Source organism: Tachysurus fulvidraco, chromosome 6, assembly GCF_022655615.1.
Source record: "Tachysurus fulvidraco isolate hzauxx_2018 chromosome 6, HZAU_PFXX_2.0, whole genome shotgun sequence".
Taxonomy (NCBI): domain Eukaryota; kingdom Metazoa; phylum Chordata; class Actinopteri; order Siluriformes; family Bagridae; genus Tachysurus; species Tachysurus fulvidraco.
The window spans coordinates 12547650-12570502 of record NC_062523.1 but is presented as its reverse complement, the minus strand read 5'-3'; the positions used below and the strand labels follow the sequence as shown (position 1 = coordinate 12570502).

The 22853-nt window shown below is 41.9% G+C and overlaps 1 protein-coding gene across 1 annotated transcript in view; it reads left to right on the top strand.

The window, feature by feature from the left end:
• The window catches only part of fam117bb (family with sequence similarity 117 member Bb), a 31516-nt gene extending 9165 nt beyond the window's left edge, over window positions 1-22351 (top strand). The window contains exons 3-8 of the mRNA XM_027164469.2: window positions 8265-8357; window positions 10681-10794; window positions 17804-17947; window positions 18431-18662; window positions 19111-19234; window positions 19422-22351. Of these exons, the coding sequence (XP_027020270.1) occupies window positions 8265-8357; window positions 10681-10794; window positions 17804-17947; window positions 18431-18662; window positions 19111-19234; window positions 19422-19602 (888 nt within the window). The 3' untranslated portion in view covers window positions 19603-22351. The remainder of the gene's footprint in view (window positions 1-8264; window positions 8358-10680; window positions 10795-17803; window positions 17948-18430; window positions 18663-19110; window positions 19235-19421) is intronic.
• Window positions 22352-22853: the final 502 nt, after the last annotated feature.

The window sequence follows — 22853 nt, the reverse complement described above, 5'->3', positions numbered from 1 at the left end:
TCTCATTTACCCTTTACCTAAATCACACGAAGGACTTAACGGGTACATATTGGTAACTTCTGCCATTAGCTGGTTTATGCCGTGTCATTGCTTATTGGTTGCCTAACAACACTTTCCTCAAAGTATGTGTCATCCCAGTTACAGTCCAGAACCCGGAGAACGTGTAGGAAAGGGAAGTTTGGTCGAGCTTTAGAAGAGTCATTGTCCTACACACAGCCATTTTTATGTTAATATAGAAACCTGAACAGATGTGTGCACGAACAGCTGTTAAGATTAGAGTTTGCCCTAAAAACCCTGAAAAGTCTGCCCTGAAGTTCAAACAATAGTCTTTTAAGAGACACAATTCTGCTGAAATTCCATCAGGTTTTGCCCTTGGGAGGAAAGGAATCTATATCCACAACAATTTTAGGGATGTTTTAATTGGGATGATTTCAGATGACACAAAAGGCTTTGTGTGAGCAAACTGTGTGTGTGTGTGTGTGTGTGTGTGTGTGTGTGTGTGTGTGTGTGTGTGTGTGTGTGTGTGTGTGTGTGTGTGTGTGTGTGTGTGTGTGTGTGTGTGTGTGTGTGTGTGTGTGTGTGTGTGTGTGTGTGTGTAACAAAGAAAGAACATGATCATAAAGCCACTTCTCTGTGAGCTGTACCAACATCCTATATGTTGGAGAAATTGTGAGTTTAGTTTGAACTGTATGATACAGATGTGAATAGACACTTGAGCGAGAGATGTAGGGATGTGGTAGTTCAGTGGTTAAGGTGTTGGACTACTGTTCAAAATGTCATAGATTGAATCCCAGGTCCACCAAGCTGCCACTGCTGGGCCCCTGTGTAAGGCCCTTAACCCTCAGTTGCGCATTTGTATAATTTGAAAGGAAAAAAAAACGTAAGTCACTCTGGATAAGGGTGTCTGCTAAATGCCATAATGTAAATGTAGACTGATTTTCTTGCAGAAGGAAGATTCATTCTGAAGTAAAACAAGCACCAAACCCTCCGTAGCTTTATTCAATACAAAAATATGACCGTTTTGTCTGTATTTGTCAGATTTCTTGGCACGTTAGTTTTCAGCTACAAAGTGAAGATGTACCTGAAGAGAATAAAATGAACCAGACCCTTGACAAGACTACCCACGTCCCATGCCGTGTCTGTGTGCTGTATGTCTCTGTCTTACAGCCAGCTTTGTTGCCCTTTAACAAGAAAGGGCTTTTTGTCATGCTAATCCCCCACATCATGACTGACGGCCTGAAAATTGCTGCCATTTTCTGTCTCTAGTATGTTCCAAAAGGCCCTCGGTGAACTTGGCCCTCGTGCATTGACATACCTTCTGCTGCCTACAGAAAGTAAGCCATGTGTGAATTATGGTTCTGCTGAGGGAAATTTGTCTATGGGAGCAGAGCAAGCTATGGCAGAGCTAGAGAGGGACTTAAAAGGTGGGATTGTGCACAGAGTGTTCGTTTTTTTTTCTCCTGCTGCTGGCCTGGTCCGGTCCGTGCAATTCACCTCGGGCTCACTTTTACTCAGCAGCTGTTGGCTCAGTGTGAAAACTGCTCAGAAGTATTGAATCATAGCTCTTTTGTGCTTCAACTGTTTTCTAAAACGTTCTGTGTATCATGTGGCTTATACACATATAAGTTGGGAGCTTGCCAAGGCAGCCTTACAGATGTCCTTTTGTGTTTATGCCCCAATATATGGAGAGGCAAATGACAGGAAATGCAAATCCTGACATTTCCATATTTCAAACGGCAAGATTTTTTTTTTTTTTTTTACGTTTTTCAGTCTCAACCCGTAACCCAAGTTGATACTTGTTTTTTTTCTTTCTTTTGAAAGACAGTCATGGGAGTGTCATTTTTCCACCCAAAGAGTTTCTCTTTCACCGCCTGTCTTTCTCCCACCATTATGTTTATTAACCACCATTTGTAACTTCCTTTCTGACTATCCACTTGCAGACAGGCGTTACATCACATCCCAGGCCTCTCCTCATGACCTGGGCATCAAAGCAAGCCTAAACGCATGGCCTGCACATAAAGAGCTCATTGTCTCTCGAATAATCTACTCTCAGCAGAACCCAACTGTAACTGCAACCATCTCTCTGTCTCTCTCTCTCTCTCTCACACACACACACACACATACTGTTCACTAAACACAGGAAAATAATCCAAGCTTTGCTGCATTGTGATTATGATTTGCTAGAGTCTGCATCATTGCCTAAAATGTCATATCTGGAGTTTTAATAAGAATGAACTGTCTTTCAGTGAGCAATAAGAGGTCAGGTCTGGATTGACCAAATTCCTGCATGACCACATTTTTAAATGAAACTATTCAACATATCATTTAGCTCAAATTCCCAATGACTCTATTCACATTGTGCGCTTATTATACAGGTTATAACATAATGGAACATAATCACCTTTATCACACAGTTTCCTAAAAACACAAACTTCAAATTGTACTTCATTTTCTTCGTCATATTAATTGTCCTAGATTACAATAACGTTCTGTCACACTGAAAAAAGGTATCTGCTAAATGCTGAACTGTTATTTCTCTAGTACATTTTAAACATTTAAAACATCCAGGAAAAGTGAAAACGCATCAACTCATAAGTTGTCTAGTGATTTCCATGTGTAGCGTTCACTTCTGTTTAAAGTCTGCTCTGACAACTGGGCAACTAATAAAAGTCTGAAAGATTCAAAAGCATTTTGTACTGCATGTGCACACTCTGGATGTCTGTGTGAAATTTGGTCAGAAGATTAGGTGAAAAGGCCACTGAGGGCACAGAGCAGTTATAGAGGAGCTCAACACAAAGTATGGCACAGCTGCAAAACCAGTCACAGCGATTTGTGTGTGTATGCAGGAGAGAGAGAGAGAGAGCCAGCGTGTGTAACCCTGTCTCGCGTCAGTCGTGGTCTTGGCAGTCCTAGCAGCCAGATGCTCCCCCCTGCTCTGTGCAGTGTGTGTGTCGCTGTGAAGTCGCCACAGCTGCTGAACAGAGCGGTACTTGTGCACTTGGCCAGGCGGCCACGCTGGAAATCTTAAAATCGTGGGAAGGAGGAAGTGATGTCTGGCGCTGGGCCTGGTCTCTGAGAACGGTTCGGGAGCGCAACAGCTCAGCCATGCACCGCGCACACAACAGAGTCAGTCACAGCACAGCAGCACTGAAAGAGGAGCTCGCTGACACACAAGCACATACACACATGCAGGAGTTCCAGCAGCAGCCACAGAGAAAGAGTGTTCATTATTTATCATTCTTAGTCCGCTGTGTGCACAGATAGACGTGTCCTAAGCTGTGCTTCAGCTTTCAATGGGTGGAAAAGTAAAATTCTAGGGTAGAGCAGAGAATCACAAATGGAGTAAATGAGACTTTTTTTAGGCATAACGAAAGAGCTGCTACTGTATGCTATGCATGACTAAGACACAGTTTTATCTATTGCTTCCTTTTTCTACATATGTTCAGCTGCTCAGTTTCTACCTTATTTGCTTTGTTCAGCACAAATGTGTTTTCTGAGTTTCTAAATTAATCGGCACATTGTGTTGGATGAGAAATGGTTAGTAATGAAATATTTCTCCAGAGAGAAGTGTGGTTTGTGTCGCTCTGTACATCCAATCCCACATCATCATTAAACACCATTCACATCCATATTGTGGATAAACACATGATGTTTATCCATAAATCCTGACATCGTTATTGCACTTGATAACGACCTAAAAACCCCTGCAGTGTGGAAAAAAATTTGTTTAGCCCTGCATTTCTAGTGTGGGCAAATAGAGGAAGTCAGTAAGGTCTTTGGAAGGATTTGGAAGTGTGCCAACATATGCGGGGATCCCAGAGGGTCACAACGTAAAACACACCTGCATTACTTGTCCATAAGGGATATTTCAATGAACAAGGCATTAGTCAAGCTCTGCTTAAACCCTCCATTCGGCATGACTACCGAAAGAGATCTTTTGGCCTCTTTTATTGTTTTTTCAAATAAAATCTGTATTTAACGTTATTTATTATTCCTTATGAAGATCGACAAAAAGTCGTCTGAATGTTTGTTCTTTTAGGTTTCCATGTCATAATGTGGCCATCTGGTTCTCACAAGATGAGTTGAGCAGAGTATACACAGATACATGCACACAGGAAGAGAGCGATACAGCTCTTACAGACAGACGACATCCGTAGGGACGGAGCGATGGGAAAATACAGGAACATGACCAGAAAGAAACAGCAAGTTGATGGAGTTCCGTGTGAAAGAGTAACTATAAAGTACATAAACGGACAAACTCACTGGCAGAGAAAGGTGTGGTTTATTCAGAGAGAATGTAATAGAGAAAAATGTCTAATGGAGGTCTAGTGTAGCAGGTAAACAGTGTCATCCCAAAATTACATTTTATTAAAGAAATATGAAATATGAGTGCTTTGGTGGTTGGTAATATTTTTACAATTTCTGTAAGAAGTTAGCCGTTGTGTGCTGCACTATCATCACAAAGGGACATTTTTCTAGTCCAGTTACAGTGTTTAATAGGAGCAAAAAAAAGTCTTGAACAGAGATTCAGCACAGCACTTACAAGCACTGTGGTATTGACAGACGTTTTAGCAGGAAAGTTGATGCTTTGGAACCTGTTTGATAAGGGCTAAAGCCCTGCTGCATCACATCTCTATCTGCTGGTACACAAGGCATTTGTGGTTAACATAGGAAACCATTAACCAAAGTGAAAACAGACCAACACTGACAGTCCCTCAGTGGTGGAATGTGCTCAATCCAAAACAGCAGATTTTGTCACTATCTTCCAAAACACAAACAAACCCTAGCTTATTCCCACTCCGAAAAAAAAGCTGCACTTACACGGGCTCTTATACATCTAATGTGTCTATAAATCAATTAAAAATCTAGTCATTTAATAATACTCGTATTGTTCAACATTTAGATATATCGCATTGCTTGTATAAGGATGCTAAATGATTAAATGTAACGTAAATGTATAGAACTACAAACGGAAAAAGTCAAATCATTATTTCATTAAAATACACGTACACACACACACACACACCCATCAGCCATAGGGTGTCGCAGCCATTGATCTAACAGCGACTACAGTCTACAAGGTCACATCTAGGCTTGTCTTAGGGCTATTGACAAACAGATCTGATGGCTCAGGATGACAAGATGAGCCTCAATGCATGTTTGTCAAGATTTGCAACAAGTAAAGCTACAGAGAAGTGTGTCAACACATCTAGATGATGAATGAGTTTAACGATCAGTTAAAGTTTACAAGGGCGTGGGTGTGCAAGTGAAGAAGACAATGTGCATAAGGGGCACATTGTGTGAGAAACGTTCACACTCATGGACAGAAACTTTACTTACGTAAGCCGTGGAATAAAATCAGGGTGTGAAGGTATTAGGTGCTGTGCCTTTTCTGCAGACCTGCAGGCTTTTAGAAACGTATCCAAGTGAAAAGGAATTAGACTGGGGTTTGAGTGAAGCCCTGTGCTGGTTTGAGCTTTGATTAAGCTGTTCCAGCATGTTGCTGGGTCTGAACATGCTTCACTTGCTCTGTCTGCATAGGGGCAGTGGTGGCTCCGGTGGTTAAGGCTCTGTAAAGCTGCTACTGTTGGGCCCTTGAGCAAGGCCCTTAACCCTCACTGCTCCAGGGCTGATGTATCATGTTTGACCCTGTGGTCTGACCCCAACAACGAAAACTGGGATGTGTGAAGCAAGGATTTCACTGTGCTGTAATGTATATGTGACAAACAACGGCATCTATCTATCTGTCTATCCATATATCCATCTGTCTATCTATGTAAAACCACTTGTTAAAAAAAAACGATGTATAAACCTCAGATTGAGAGATTGAACCTGGAAAATACTGATTTGAGCTGAAGGTGATCCCGTTGCTTAGTAAACTCAGTTACACAGGCATCCTTTTATCAGCTGCGTTGGGTTAATGCTGTCAATCACTTAAAATGTCTGGTACTGATATTTTAATTCCTTTCATGAGATTGCAACATTAAAGCAAAGACGTGTGTGCGTTGGAGGGGAGACACTCTTACACCTCTCGAAGAGCTGGTTATCCACAAATGCACACTTTTTTCTCTGCAATGCAGTGGAGTGTGTAATTCAGCTAGCCCTTTCAAAATATATACACAATACATGCTATCACGCAAATGAGGAAGTAATACAGCAGGATATTTTGAATAATTGTAGTATAATTTTATACTGTAACAGTAGTAGGTTTGCTTGCTAGCTAGCTGACCTTCGTATAGGTCTTAATTAATTAATTAATTAATTAATTAATTAATTTTATAGCGGTGCCCTCTGTGCATGTCTTGATGCTTTTCATATTTTGAGGCACATATGTGTGGAATGCAAGTCTCATGTACTCCTTTTTTTTTTGTAACGTCTGTATGGGCTTGTCCGACCCGGTCGTTATCGAGAGAAACAGTAATCATGCTGTTATGGGGGAAAATGGTACTTTGGCTCGCTCTTTCTGTGTAGTGATGCAAGATATTGTTTGAAGAAGTGTTTGAGGATATGGCTTACATAAATATGTAAAGTCCCTTACTTCAGCAAATCCACTATGGTCTAGTGTTGTTCACAGCTGTGGACATGAAACACAACACAAGCTGTGTTTAAAATCAGAGGCTCATTGTGGTTCAAATATAGCTGAGTCGTTCCCATAAACTCTGTTCTGGTTGGCTGCTGCAGACGAGTGTGCGGTGTTCCCTTCCTTGTTGTACTTATCCTTACACTGAAGGCAAATCACTCTTAGTGTCTGCGTGCATGTGTGTGTGTGTCCATATGTGTGTGTGTATGTACATGTATATGTGCGTGTGTCTGTGGCCGGTTCTACAGGCCCAGGCTGGTTTTTTACCCCAAACAATACTACAGAGGAAAGCCAAGATATGTAGTGCCCAGCCCTGAGATCATGGAAGATAATGTTCATGAAAAGGTGAATGTTCATGATAAGGTGAATGGTCAGGTTGCCTTGAGAATCATAAGAATCAAAAGGGTGTTGGGATTAAGCCCATATGAACCAGTTACTGGCACCATTCCTGTTTCTTTACATAGGTTTTACAATTGAATCTTATTTTACGGAGTTATTGTCTACCAGCTAGCTCCTCCATATGGATCATGAAAGAGCTAATATACCTCCTCTGAAACACATAAAGCCAGCCACCACATTACTTCTGTCTGCTTGGGCATTATGGTGGTGCAGCGACTGGTGTATCCCAGACGCTCAGCTCCAGGGTGTCTGCATGGGTGGATTTTCTCTGGGTTTTTGGTTTCTTCCCTTTTCCCAACCATGCTGGTGCCTTGCTAAATGTTAATCACTCCATAGATGTGAACGTAGGAACAAGTGTGTGTTGTGCCCACTTGGTTGTATTTCTGCCTCATGCGAGTGTTCCTATGTGGATGGATCAATGAATGCAACTTATGCAACTTCTAGATCAACTGAACACACTTTAAAGAGAGTTCTACTTTCCTTTTTAATGTACATGAACTCATTGCGGTGAAGGGAAGAATCTTGTATCTCCTCAACAGAGGTGAGTTTTACTTGAAGATCTCACAATATTTGTCGTGACATGGGACAAATATGTCACATATGCATAAAATGTGATGTGTATTGAAAAGAGATTTTAAATGTTGACCGTACAAGAAGGATGAACGTGTTAATGTCTTTCTATTTTTAACTGAGGCACGACAGCTACCCACACCATACCTCGTGTGTGTGTGTGTGTGTGTGTGTGTGCATGCAAGCAAGCATGCGTGTGGTCAGAGCCCACAGGGCCTGTGTTTTTGATCACATTGTTGTTTCTTAAGAGAGAATCAGTTAGTGAAGTCACAGTTCTGCACTATAGACAGGGTTATTGTAACTTTGTATTTTGAAAGAAGACACAAATGTTGATGAAGCTTTTGTAACTGCATTTACACAGTGTGTGTGTGTATGTGGGGGGGTGTTCATATTTAAGTAGGGGAGAAGATAAACACACAGAAGTTGTCACAAAGCTGCTGCAGGATGACAAGGAGCTTTAAATCAAAACACCTTAGACACATATCTGAGGAACATGATTGTGTGTGTGTGTGTGAACCTACAGGAAGAAAATGCTCTTCAGTGAGCAAAGGCAGTTGCATGCTGTTATGTGACAGTATGTTACTCCAGCAGTTGATACACACCACAAAGATTGTACAGACGTTGTCAAAATTGGAGACTATAATGTATAATGTCTCATTTGTACTTCTCTCTCTCTCTCTCTCTCTCTCTCTCTCTCTCTCTCTCTCTCTCTCAGACCCCCAGTGCTTGGGCAGATGAAAGCGAAGACAAGAGGAGGAGCTCTCACCAACGTTCGGCGTCCTGGGGCAGCACTGACCAGCTTAAAGAGGTCAGGACTTCTTCCTCCTCCCCCATTCTCTTGTATTCAGGACGAAGCCAGTGCTCTGTCTCGATCTCCCAGCATTTATTCGAGTGCAGACGCACAGCAGCATGCTGGGAGGAGACCATGTCAGGATTAGAATAGGGTTAGAAGGGTTCAGCAAAGCACAACCAGCGCTGTGTCACTTCAAATTATAATAATGTCACTCTTCCTATATGGACGTGCTGACATCCTTCTCTTCTCCTGTCACACCCTTTCTAGCAGGGCTTCCCAATTTTAACCGATAGGGAAATTACCGTCGACTCTGTTATGATATGATATAGATTTGTTTTATGAAAATGATCTAACAATTTAATATGATGGAATTCTAAGGTTCTGTCTAACAATTCTGTCCTTAAAGTCATGCAGTATTGACTGCACATTGATGGCACAGTTGCAATTACACTAAACACTACTACAACCAGGAGTATCATCCAGTACATGGCAAAATATTTTATAAGAACTAATTTGTAAAATGAGGCAACAAGAAGACACTGATGGAACTCTAGCTCTGTATGCACAATACCTCACTACAGGAAGAAATACAAATCAACATAATGTTAACAAAATCTTTGTTTAAATAAACACGTGAGCCAGAATAAATTAACTGTAATTCCAGTATAAGATGTGTTCATGCTAATTATAATGCAATATAATATAAAAGTAAGCTAATGATCGGATTTGGGTTTTTTTTACCCCCATCGTTTTCGACTGATGTTGGCCCAATGTTTACATGTGAATGGATATAACTTTTCATTTCAAGGTCTCAAATCAGGCACTCAATCATGTTTATTTTTAAGAGCCATTAGTGATATATTCTTGAAATTTCTACCCACTAATGTTAAAATGCGGATGTGAACCATTTTGTAATACGTTAAATAAAGAAAACAGGCTGCAAACTGTTGGTTTCTCACCCACTTTTATGTGTGTGGTTACTACTTCCTTTAAGAAACACATTAGTGTGACTGGTATCATCTAAAACACATGCAGTTGGTACAACTCAAAAATAACTACAAGAGTTTGGTAATCTACATTGCTGTCACATCATTAAAAAAAGATTTAGGTAAAATCACAGACCCTCCGGTTATACGTCAGAGACTCCAGGGGGTCTGCAGAGACCCCACATTGTGAACCACACCTCTATAACAGCTTTATAAACTGCTCCATCTATTCAGTCTTTCATTCCTGCCCTCTGCTGGTTTATCCCTCTTCTTCTTTTCTTTCTCTCTGTCCACTCTCTCCAACGAGAGTTCCTCCCTCCCCCTCTTGTCATGGTGCTGATTAATTCCACATCCTGTGCAAGTGGTGGAATATCTGCCCGACGTACGACCTTGTGCTGAATTACGTTTCCCTGACTGCTTTACCCGGAGTGCGCTGCCTCACATTCACATTCAGCTTCAATTGAGTTAATCATTCTCCTCCCAGTCACTGGGTCAGATGTGCACACATGCGCGCACACACATACACACACAACACACTCACACACACTCACACAAACACACAGTACTCAAAATATACAGCTCGCCTCAGTGATGCAGCCAGCAGTTCTTCTGCTTATTCAGTGCTGGCCTGTTCTGCACTGTAACACACACACACACACACACACACACACACACACACACACACACATATTCACATGCACAATGATGCATGCCCCCACAGACCTATTGAGGCCTGCTGGCCCGATGTGTCTTTGGGAGTTAGGAGTTCTGCAGGCCATTGTGCTGAGGCTGAAAGAGATTGCATGAACGTGTCATTAGCTTCTCCAGTCCCTGCCATTACTCATTTATTGATTAAATGAGCCAGGCACTTCGTTTCAGCCAGCTATCTGATCTCTTCCAGCCGTACACCATTCCCTTGCACCTCAGGATGCTCGTGAGAAGTTGTGTAGCAAGGATAGTGAGCAAGAGAGTACATGTATTTTTGTTTTGTGTGTTGCATGGGGCTGAGAGACTGAGATTTATATAATTGTATGTTCTCGTGTGTATGTGTGTGAGGTGCAGTGTGGTGAAGGTGCTGAAGGTAATCACAGAAGAATGCAGGGAGCCCTTGCTGGCTGTGTGGGGTCTCATGCCTTTCTCTGTGCTTTCTTTATTTCAGACTGCTCAAGTGAAACACAGCTCTCGATGCACAGATATACACTGCGTTTATGTGGCTTTACTTTGTTTTGTGTGATTGTGCCTCTGTGCATGGCAGCCTGAGTGACAGGGCAGTGAGACACTGCTGAAGGCTGAAGCTATTTTGAAATAGAGGTTAGTGACAAGTATGCTAACAATGTTTCTTTCTCTCTCAGATTGCAAAGTTGAGGCAGCAGCTCCAGCGCAGTAAGCACATCAGTCGGCACCATCGTGATAAGGAGCGCAAATCTCCCTTCAACGGCAACCATGCCGCCATTAACCAATCACAGGTGAGCGCTCTTTCTCTCTCTCTCTCTATCAGCTTGTCTGATCCTGCAGTTAGAAGTTATAAGCTGCTAGAGGAGGGACGTTTCTGTGTTACTGTGTTGCCAGTTGCTACAGTGACCCAGCAAACTCCATTGTATTTCTGTCTCGTTTTGTCAACACTGTCCTTCCCGTTCTCCATTTCGCCCTTCCTATTTTTTCTTTAGTTTTGTCTGTCTGTCACTCGCTTGCTTGTTCTCTTTCTATTTCTACATTTCTCTGTCTCGTTCTCACACAGCACTAAAGTGAAGCAGCTGTGAATCTCTCTTAGTTTAGTTGAAGTATCATAAATCACTCCAGTGTTATGAAAGTTTCTGAAAGTACTGCATAAGCACAAATAGGTTTCAGAAGGTTGTGATGGATGACTCATTACAGGATATGGCCATGCTGTGATAAACTAAAGCTTAGCTTCGGTGGAAGACCCCCTCTTCTCTACACACCCGCACTCGCACCCAGACAGTGCAGACTGGATTGTTTAGAAAAGCTGTATCCATAATGAACTGCCAAAATGCATAATAGTCATGTTAATTACTCCATCACTTGTTGTAATAGACACCACGCGTGTGCACACATACACACACACTCACACATAAGGAGACTGAAAAGTGTTGGTGAGAGTGAATGAGAGTACAGGACAGCAGTGTGCGGGGTTTGATCTGCGAGTGTGTGTGTTGGGGCTTAATCAGCAAGGCCAGGTGCAAGCATGAAGGCTCTCGAGTGTGAAAGGCTTCTCTTCATGAGCAGGGAATTAGTGAATAAATTACAGCGATCACATTTGGATCGGTCTTGCTCTCTCTTTTTTTTTTTGTCTCTGTGTGTGTGTTTTGTGTTTGCTCATGAATTAGGCCTGCGTGTGGCAAACGTCCTGCACGCCTGCTCTGTACTGTACTATAGCTGCCAGCCGGTCAATTAAAGGCCGCTCTCTGTCCGGCTGTCCCTCTCTGTGGGTGTCGGGTGAGGGAGACGAGCTTGTTGTGTGGCTACCTTTTTGTCTGAGTGCCTGTGGCAAACTAAAGCACCATCTGTCGCTCCACCGTATTGAGCTTGGCCTTACTGTACAGAGTCGATCTTTCTGATCTCCAAGAAACACAAATACCCAGCTCAGAATGCTCATGGGTTGAATTGGTTCTGCCGGGAACATTAGTGTGTCATTAGGGTGTAGTGCAGAGCGAACAGGAATGCTGGGTTGTTTTAAGAGAGCGCTAAGCTAGTTGATTTTGGTCCAGACTCTCAAGGAAGTTTTTACAATGCTGCCTGGCTGAGAAAACACATGGAAAGATGGGGGCTTTAGTTTCAAAAAGGCATGTCTGACATAAGGTAATTTAGTCACAAATTAAATAACTTAATTATTCTCTACACTGAGTGTTTTTTTATGTGCCATTGCTGCCAGATCTATATAGTGGTATAAATGGAATGGTATAACTTTCTTCATGGAGACTTTATTGTCTCAATGAGGTTTATTTGCTTGGGGGTTCCTTCTGTAAAGCTGCTCTGCTTCACATTAGACCTAATAGAAAGCAGGTGAGAAAAGAACTGGCTACATAACCATGTTAATTCTACCAGACTAGGGTTTATTTGGACCAGAGGGACACAAGGCTCTCATTCAGTGTCATAGCTGATCTATAAACTGGTGTGCGTTCTGAGGTTTGCCTGAGCTGCGTTTGTATGGGCATTAGTATAAAATACCTTATTGTGATACCTCAAGATATATAGATAAATAAAGAAGAAAACTTAAACTGGTTCACAGAGTTCACCAACATTGTTAATATTTTTTTCTTGGATTTAAGTAAAGATCTTTTTTCTTGAAAAAAGACTCTCATGTTATTTAGGAAGCTACTTGAACTTAAAGTTTCTTGAAATATTACTGCTCTAATTTAACAGGTTTAAATAGGTGACCTAAATACTGTTTCTTTTTTAACATTTGTAAAGTACCTAAACTTTACAGCTTACTGTAATTCAAGTAAAAATGCCTTCTCGCACTACAAGATCTTATACAGAAAATCAGCCTTGCGATTTGGACTCATATTGGATGTTAGTCAGCTTGGGTTTGGGAAATGCTGACATCAGACATGGATTTAGCCCTAGTGTAAACACAGGATATAGGAGGTTAATGTGGAGTGTTTGATGTTATAATAATACTTAAGTAGTCAGGCTTGTTTAAATCTCCATGTATTTATTTCTTTCTGACCCAAACTGCCACACCTGCCCTAATCAGTGGGGCACCTACTCTTTCTCACCCACACACCACCCCCAACTTTCTCAAATGAAGAGTTGTTGCATACACTGAACTATAGCTCCGGCCTGAAAAGACACACAGCGTGTGACCCCTTGGAGGTATAGGGGGTGCAGTGTGTGCATGTGTGTGTGTCTCTGCACCAGAACTGGGGGCAGGGTTAATTGTAAGAGGTGGCAGCAGTGCAGAAGCCTTGTCCCATTGGAGGTGTGTATATTTTAACTCTGTGGTTTAACAACAAACAGCTCTATCAGTGTGGCTGGACTCAATGCTCTGCTATAGTACTGTGCATGGTGTGTGTCTGTGTGCGCTAATCATTTCTAGAGGTGTCAAATGTCCATACACATGCTTTGATTGTTTTAGGCCCAAATCAACATCGGCTTCTCACACGGCTTCTCACACACACACGGCTAACACATATTCACATGCACGGCTTCTCTCACACACACACACACACACACACACACACACACATACAGAGACGGCCTTTTTTCCCCCTTTCACTGTCCACTGAGCTTTATGTTACTCAGCTGCTCTGTCAGAATATCAATGTTTTTTTTTTTCCTTTGCAGCCTGATCTTTCCTGCCACATAAGAACATGTCTGAGCGTAGCTGGAGCAAAGGGAATAATTTCCTTTGTGCACCCACTAGTGTCTGAAACAAGAACACCCCAGTCCATGGCTGTGCAGCTCTTGGCACATTGAGAAGTAATGATGAAGAGCTCTGCAGCATTCTGCTCAAGTTTGATGTGACTGCAGAGCGAGGAATGAATTGCGCTCCATTGGTGCCCCCTCTGTGGTTAGCTTGTGGTTTCACATGTGTTTTTCTTGGATTGCTACATTCATGAGGAAGAGTGGGTTGTTTGATGGCTGCTGATTTGTTTCAACATTTTATTCAGATAGCAGGCCACAACAGAGGGAACAGACTTGAATTTAGTCTAAACTATGCTAAACTGTTGCTGGGAATGCAATAGTAGTCAGGCTTATGAATGTGTAGCAAGTCTCTGGAGGAAGAGAGAGGAAGTGTGTGTGTGTGTGTGTGTGTGTGTGTGTGTGTGTGGTAGAGCTTTTGTATTCGTAAGGTTGGTCATAGTTCAGCTCTGGTAAACAGCCGTGGCCTCGTGAATCTCCTGCTTTTTATAAATGCCACAGCAGTGAAACAGGGCCGTGTGTGAATGTGCCTGTGGCAGCTATCAGAGCCAGGGGACGGTTCAAAGGGATTCTTCTATCTGACCTCTACATTTAAAGGCAGGGTCTAGTAACCAGAACAAACCCTTGAAAGAAAGACCACTTGCTTACTGACAGTAAAAACATCACAATGACATGAATTAGCCCACTTCAGCATTTAGGGCAGCGACACTTTGCTCCAAACCTGTGAAGATTTATGACGATTACTAAACTTCTGATTTCTAAACATTCTGCACTTAATTACCCTGTGAGATAAAGCTTGGACCATATATCATGCATAACAGGACCTTCTCAAGGGACGTAATACATACACTACGTATGCTGGCAGCGATAAACCAATCAGAGGACATTACGTAATACATACAGTACGTACGTTTACCTCCGCCACGCCTCCGGTAGGTATAACTACCGGTATTGTTGCAAAACCACATTTGTTTCTTCCTAACAGTTATGCGCTCCACACTCCAGTCCAGTAGGTGGTGGTAAATGCTCCTTAAGTTGGTTTGCCTTCCGCCAATAAAAATCAGATGCTTACGAGGCACAATTCAAACTACAGGCTATCAGTTACGTGGTTGTAAATGGGAATTGAGCAGCTGAAAGTATTCAACATCAATGAAATCTATGGTTCGGAAGAGGAGAGAGCAAGAAAATGTACTGCGCCAAGTTAAGAAGACACAGTAGATAAGGACTTTGATGGATTTGTGGATTTGTATTTTTTAATCATGTGCGTGTGTTGTTTAAATAGTAGAATAAAGTTCAACTAAACTCACTTTTTTGCTTCTGTTACCTTTTTTTGTAGACCGTACGTATTAGCATGCGCCTTATAATACGGTGTGCCTTATGCATGGGTTAAGTACAGAAATAGACCCCGTAATTGGGACTGCGCCTTATAATTCGGTGCGCCTTATGGTGCGGAAAATACCGTAAATCTTGGTTACACTCCATCAATACAGTGCTAGAATGAGACAGACATGCGAGACAGGCATTGTTGTGGACTTTTCCCCAACTTTCAAACACTACAGCAGTACTGTAAAGAAATTCTGGGTTTTTTATTGCCTCTTAGGTTTTGTGGTGTCCACGTGCCATCACACCCACACATCGATGTCAGTAACTCAGAATCACAATTCCTCCTTCCGAAAATCTAGTACCTTCTCAACAAGAATGATTGATACAGACTTCAAGCTGAATTTACAATAAGCATTTTAGAGTAATGCATTTCTCAGTGAGCCTTGAATAAACAGGTTTTCCTTCTTGTACAGGAACAGGAAATGTGTTCAAGTGTGTTGAAATCATGTGTACACCGCACATGCTGGAGATGAGGGTTAAAGTTAAATTTTAAAACTGCTGGAGCGCACACACATGCACACACTCACGTGCACATGCACGCACACGCGTGCACACTCACTTTAACATGGCACTTATTTGTCTGTGTCACTGTCAGTCTTTTAAATATTATTAACATTCTTGCATGTGGTTGTCGAACATACATTGTTGATTTGATGGAAAGAAGTTGGAATAACTAGCGTTCCTCTAAAGTTGAAGTATCTGTAGCCTTCTAACATCTTCCTACTCATTTGTATCACTCTCAGAGACTCCAGAAGCCTGGAGCCGCATACGCAGAATGGCTATTTATGAGCTAAAAGAAGCACAAAGTGTTTTCATGCCTCTCAGCCTCTGACCTCTTACAAAATACAAACGGCAGACACAACTCCCTCACGTGGTTCACTTGCACACATCTCAGACCTGTGACGTGCCATCTACCATGTAGTGCCTGTTATCCAGTGTCCTTAGCTATACTAATAGACCGTCTTGATCAGATCAATAGCTTATGGTGTGGGAATGACCCAGAAGGCTAAAAACATATTGTCTCATTTTGCACACTACTAAAAAGATCCTGACACTTCAGACCAGTGGCAGTGCCCATGTCCCAGGACAGCTCGCCACTGGAAATTTGACACGTAAACAAATATTTGTCTCCTAGTGAGCTGTTGCTAGGAAGTTGCCAGGAGCTGGACAGCATCACTTAACCAGCTTATTGTTTTCGGGTGACCTCAGAGGTCAGGGTTTGGCACAGTGTCTACTTGTTGGTTTTACACAGGTCCCATGTTGTATTTAAAAGACCAGGAAATAGAAAATAATGTATTCTTTAAATTGAAATACATGGTGTCTTATTTATTTGAATTTACAAACACATTGTTCACCCAGAGGTCCCAATGGGGTAAAGTTGTGTTGCACTGGGTGTGGTGTGGTGTGGGGAGTTTAAAGAGGGCCTGGATGTATAGAGATGTTAATGAGGGTTCAGGGTGCAGGCTGATCCTCCATGCTTAAAGAGACTGTCACAACGGGGCCATAGAACTCTGCCACATCCTCCTAATGCACACACATTGTTCCCTAAACCTGTCAGTAAAGGGGGAGGGAGCGAGAGAGAGAGAGAGAGACAGAGGAAAATAAGAGAGAGGTGGATGATTTCTGGGACAGACAGAGCTGAAGGGGGAGGATGAAATGGAGAGAGGGTGTGGAATGTGGGAATGGTAGAAATGGAGAGAAGAGAGTAACTCAATGGAGGGAGGGAGCTGAGAGAGCGAGGTAATCACAGGGCATGAGCTGAGGACTGAACAGAGCAGAGGGGGTGGAAGCACAGAAACTGGAGGAAGACGAGAGAGTCCTACACTTAAGATGACCGGAAGTCGGCTCTCAGAAAAGGTGACGCTTTTCTACTTTGCCATCCGATTCAGGCGCAGTCATTTAAGTCCAGCATGCACATGTTTTCGAGGGACGTGAAGATTGTCCGGTGTGTCTCTATACATCTGAATATAGCCAGGAGGTCTGTGCCTCAGCAAATCAGAGACAAGTATCAGTTGTGTGCCAGAGAGACAATATTACATAACTTGGATCTGCAGAGAAAACACTACACCAATCTGCAACGGTAGCCTGCAGTCTGTGTCTGTGCTGATTTAGTGTGTTGTCACTTACACACACCACAGTTAGGCATATGCTTAATGTACAGTGATAACATTTGTTTGTGGAGTGCAAGTCAATTGTGTGCATGTCTTGTACCTCTTGTGTACATGTTTTTATAGTCATGTCATTCCTTATCTCCCTCTGAGAGGACATTTCTCGGTCTCACACACACACCACACACGCACACACACACGATGCGCTCGCCCACACTTCAGAGCATTTAATTCAATTCAAGTTTATTTGTATAGAGCTTTTTACAATTGGCATTGTCTCAAAGCAGCTTTACAGAAGAACATAAACATAGAACAAAAGGTTATTATAAAGAATAATATAAATATTAATAAAATTCAGAAATTCAATATTAATATTAGATATATTTAAATGTGTTTGTATTTATCCCCAATGAGCAAGTGACTCAGGTGACTTTGGCAAGGAAAAACTTCCTTGAATGAAAGGAAGAAACCTTCAGAGGAACCAGAATCCTCATATGGGTGACATCCTCAGCAAGAGTTCTCAGAACATAGACATTAAAAACGCAAGTTCACACAATGTTTTTCTACTTTCTCTTCATTGCTCTGTTTTTATGTTTTTCAGGCTCCCATCCCAAAGAGCATCCTGATCCCTATCCCTATCTCCAAATCCTCTGTCTCACGCTTTCGCAACAGTGTCGAGGGCCTCAACCAGGAGATTGAACGCATCATTATCCGAGACTCAGGAGACAAAGATGAACAGTTTATTGTGAGTAGCAACCATTGTTGTGTCACAGAAACATGGTGGTGTTTAACACTAGGAGCTCCCGTGCTTTGAGTATTAAACGAGTTTGACTCCTAGTCATGGTGTACGGATACTGATCAGTTACAGATAATGATCCTGCCCTTACAGTAAAACATGTACATTACATCATGTCAATTTAAAAGGACTTCACCTTCTGTAGTCTGTGAAGAGCAGTGAAGACAATGTCAACCGTCTCCCTTCAGTCAAGCACACCCCACCCATGATGCTGAAACTATATGGCTTTAGAGTTGCCTAAGCACCTCCATTTTGGCTAGGGGAGGCACTCATTTCTAAGCCACAAATATTAAACAAGGCACATAATGTGAATTAAGCGAAGCGGGCCCATTGCATAGTGATGTTTAAAATTTGCTTTTGGACATTTTATGGTATTATAAGAGTAATGGAGGCCTTGAAACGTCATTGTGTATATCGTTCTCCACTCTGCAGCCTCAGGATGCCCCTGATGGGCACCGTGCACCTCCTCCACTGTGCCAGCGCAGTGCCAGCTCACGCAGCATTGACACACAGACGCCCTCAAGCATCACTGTGGGCAGCACCCATAGTAACAGCAGCAGCCGGTCCCAGTCTGTCTCGCCCGCCTTCCTGAGTGTGCCCAATGAACCCTGCAGTGACAGCCCCTCTCCCAATGAGGAAACACTCAGTTACTGTCATGATAAAGGTACAACCCCCCTGACACACACACACACGCATCATATTCTCTCTTTTATTAGCCTAATGTTTACTAGTGTCGATAGGCAGGTTTACAATTCAACAACCATTTCAGGAAATCTAGTGTATTTCCACAGGAAATCAGGCTTGATTCAAGTTCTTTAATAATTACTGGATCCATTTCAAAGTAGTTTGAAATGTTTTATCTCTTTCTGTTTATAACACAAGTGATGTATATAAAGGTTTTGTGTGTTTTACATGTGTCTAATGCCATGTTGCTTTCAACAACAGCAAAAAAAAAAAAAGACTTGGTATAAGAGACTAGCAACTAGCTTAAAAATTTGTATTTATATTATGCTTTGCTCATCAAAGTTCCTAATGTCTTGTTTCACTGGCTTTGAGTTAAAAGTGGTCATTCATGGGAGGGAAGCTAACTGTAATGTGTATTCTGATAACAGATCTGACTCCTGGATCTCCTCTGCCCAAGTACGCATCTTCCCCCAAGCCCAACAACAGCTACATGTTCAAACGTGAGCCTCCTGAGGGCTGCGAGCGTGTCAAGGTCTTCACTGAGGAAACACAGTCAGTACTCCTCCTGATTCCCTCTTTATCATCTTTCTCTCTCTTTCCCACGTTTGTTTTTGGTTCATCCTGCATCTGTTGGTCCTTGAAGTGCTGACTGTGTATGACTTTGATAATGGTCTTCAACGCTGACTCAGTGTTTTTGACTGACTCGCTCCGTCTTCCCTCTGTTCTCTCTGCCACTCAGGGCCAAACCTCCGCGTGAGATCCCGCAGTTCCTGTGCCCAGACAGAAACAAGGTCAACTTCATCCCCAACAGCGGCTCGGCATTCTGCCAGGTCAGCATTCTCAAACCACACAGCTTGACGAGTGTCCCTCCCGAGGCCGAACAGAGAGTGTCCCGTGGCACCAGCACCCTATCTCAGTAGCCTTCTTCCTCATTCTCCTTCTCATCCTGCCTCGCACCACATGTAGGAGACGCAGAGAGCTTGATATGCAATCAATCAACCAATCAAGTTTCTTGGCAATCCTGTCCACCCACTCCACCCCATCCCAAAAATAAGCACAGCACACAAATCAAACGAAAGTCAAGAAACAAAAGAAAAGAAAATGTAGGGCTCTATTTTGGTAACTCTGCCTATATTTGATAAGATATTGACATTTGCTATGCAGCTTTTTAGGTCAGTACTTGTACTACTTAAGGACAAGGAGGATATGTTTTGTGAGGGTTTGTGATAAGCATAGATATATTTTTATTGTTCCTATACCTTTGATAGATATGAGTGAGTGCAGACGTGTGGATGAATATTTTGTATCTCTTATAGGACACACAAAGAGAGCATCTTTTCGTGTTTATTGCTCTTCCTTATTCACTCGGAGTGTGAGGCTTTAGAGACTGAGTAAATGTGCCGTTTTCTAATAGCTTGCAGTGTATCTCTTTTAGAGAACTGGAATTCTTTTCCCCATAGAGTTAGAACAGTGCATCATTGAATTCAAATGATATCTGAATATTGTGTATGATCTGACAAGACCAAGAGACCTGGTATGTAGAAGCTGGGTCGGTGAAGGCCTCTGTCTTAATGGGGTTTTTTGGGCCTGCGCCCGTCTGTGTGTTTGGACCATGAGGCGGACAGCGGGAGAGACTAATATCAGACAGGCTGAACTCTACTGGCCTTGTACACCCCAACCCTCCTCCCCTCCCTTTCCTCAGTGCAGAGAAGAAAAGAAAAGAGGGAGTGAGTTCTGTGCTACGTTGAAGACTGGCAGGCGACAGCAGCACAAGAGCACAGAAAACGGCATGCTTTTGTTCGTGTGGCCGTAATGAATTCGAGTCCAAACGCTGAACTTCAAACACATCAGGGAACAAAGAGTGTGTGAGACAGAGCGAGAGAAAAGAAGAGAGATGCAATGCTGAGGGCATGATGAATTAAGAGAGTGTGAGTGTGTGTTTGTGTGTGTGTGTGTGTGAGAGAGAGTACATGCGCACAGAGACCGTTGAACTGAGGGTGATGTGACACTGAGAGAAAATCTGGAATACGAACTTGCATCCAATGGATATTTCATGGAACAGGACTTTGTTTTAAACTGTATTTAGTTAACAGTTTGAACATGATTTAACTGAATAAGATGTTCACTGACAGATCACAATTTATTACAATAATTTAGTCCAATAAGCTTCAAAAACCTGTGTTTTATATTCAAGATGCTTCATGTGGATCATATGAACTTAAAATTACTCCAGAATGTCATACACATTGTGTTAAGAAAAGGTACTGGTCATACCTTCGGTGCACAATCCACGCTTCTACCTACAATTCTTGCAGTGACTACATGACTACAATTCATGCAGTCTACCTGCTTTCAGTTTTCATGCCTCTCAAATATGATGAAAAACAAAACAATCTAAAGCTTAAAAATTGAAATCATTCCCAGTCGCTGGCTGCTTTTTGGGCCACGTCTCTCTTCCTCAGTGTCACAGAGCTGACTAATAATAAACACTGCTTGCCAAGTGTCTGTCATTAATGTTCTCATATATGCTGTAGGCATTTGATTTTGTATTGTGTTTTATGTTAACAATGTCGCTGTTGTAATCAACTATTGGCTGAAAGGCAACAAGAACAGGCTGTTATGATTACTCTGTAATCCTGTCCAAAGAAAATGGCTGCTGTTGAAGCCAGGAGGAAGAATGAGGCGGCATAAAACCATGATTCAGAGACGGTTTACTGTTACGCAGTATCAATAAAAAATAATCAGGCTCAAACCTGTGTAAAGTTCTAATGAAGACCAAAGCCGTAGAGTGCCTGCTTTAGTACATCACGCTAGTGGCTTGGTTTCTGACCTTCACTTGTTCCCTTGTTCATTGAGCAGACCTGGGTTTGGGCTCAAGCGCTTGGGTGAAGCCCAACACACTTCTGTAGTATTGGGGTCCTGTTTTGTTTTGTTGTTTTTGTTCACAACTGTTAAGGTATTATTTTGTGCTTTAAATAAAAGAAATAATGAACTTGAAAAAAAAAATATCGCACTTTTTGCCAGTGTTGCAGATAAATTAGGCCCCACGTGGCTTATAGCTTTGAACAACTACCATTTCTAACTATTAAAAGGTCTTAAGCATCTGAAATCAGCTGATGGTTACCACTGTAGGTCTGTACTCAGGAATGTACGAACGTTAAGCTCTTCCCAACAACTACAAAATGATTAACAGTTCTCTGGAACAATTGAAGATGTATCTGCTTAGGATATGTGCCTATATTTAAGTAGAGAAGTATGCTCAGTGTAGAAACTATTTGCATTTTTTAATAAGAACGGTGGCCTTCATTTTTTCTTTCTAAATAGTGTATTTGTTAGTTTGAAAGAATGAAGAGAATGAGAGTGTCCTACATAGTTGGGTCACATTACATGCTCATACACATTTGAAGAAACTAGACAAGATTCTCAGATTAGACTTGTGTTGTAGAGTTTTCTCTTCATGTTGCACATTTAGGTCTGCTCAGACACACAGCTTAAACACTGTTGTGTAGGCCTCTGATCTATTACTCTGTGTGAGAGGTCTATCTCTTCTGTTGTCTTCTGTTCTGTTCTGTTCTTTTTCTTCCCATACAGTTCTTGTACTCCATAATGTTCCTCTGGATGTATGTAACCGGAAAAAAATAAAGTTGCGGCTGCTCCAAATACAAAGTACGGGGTGTTGGTGGTTATTTTTTGTTCATGTCCAGCTGGGTGGAGATCAGTGTGTTTTTCCAATGTCCAGAATAATCTTGGCTTTATTAAATGATCTTAAACACGGTTAAATGTCAAACACATTAATTTGAAAGTCCAAACACATTCCAACAATGCTGAGCTGGATCATTAGAGATGCTGAAATGATCCTGACCCTGAAATGAGCAGAAATCCCAAGTCATGTAAGCGTGTTTCTTTTGGCACTTGGGTTCATAAAGACAAACATAACGTGTCCAACATTTTTTATTTTTTATTTTTAAGAACATGCCACCTAGTGGAACAACAGAGCAAGTCTTGAATGACCCGTTCGTTCTCTAGCATCCTAGATGTGAAGAAATTTTGAGTTGGTCTTTGATCTGATTTGAGGTTAAAACATACGTTATCTTGTGTTATAAAAGATAGAACAAAAATAAAATAAAAAATAGTTACACTAAAAATAGAAATAGAATTACCTCTACAAGAA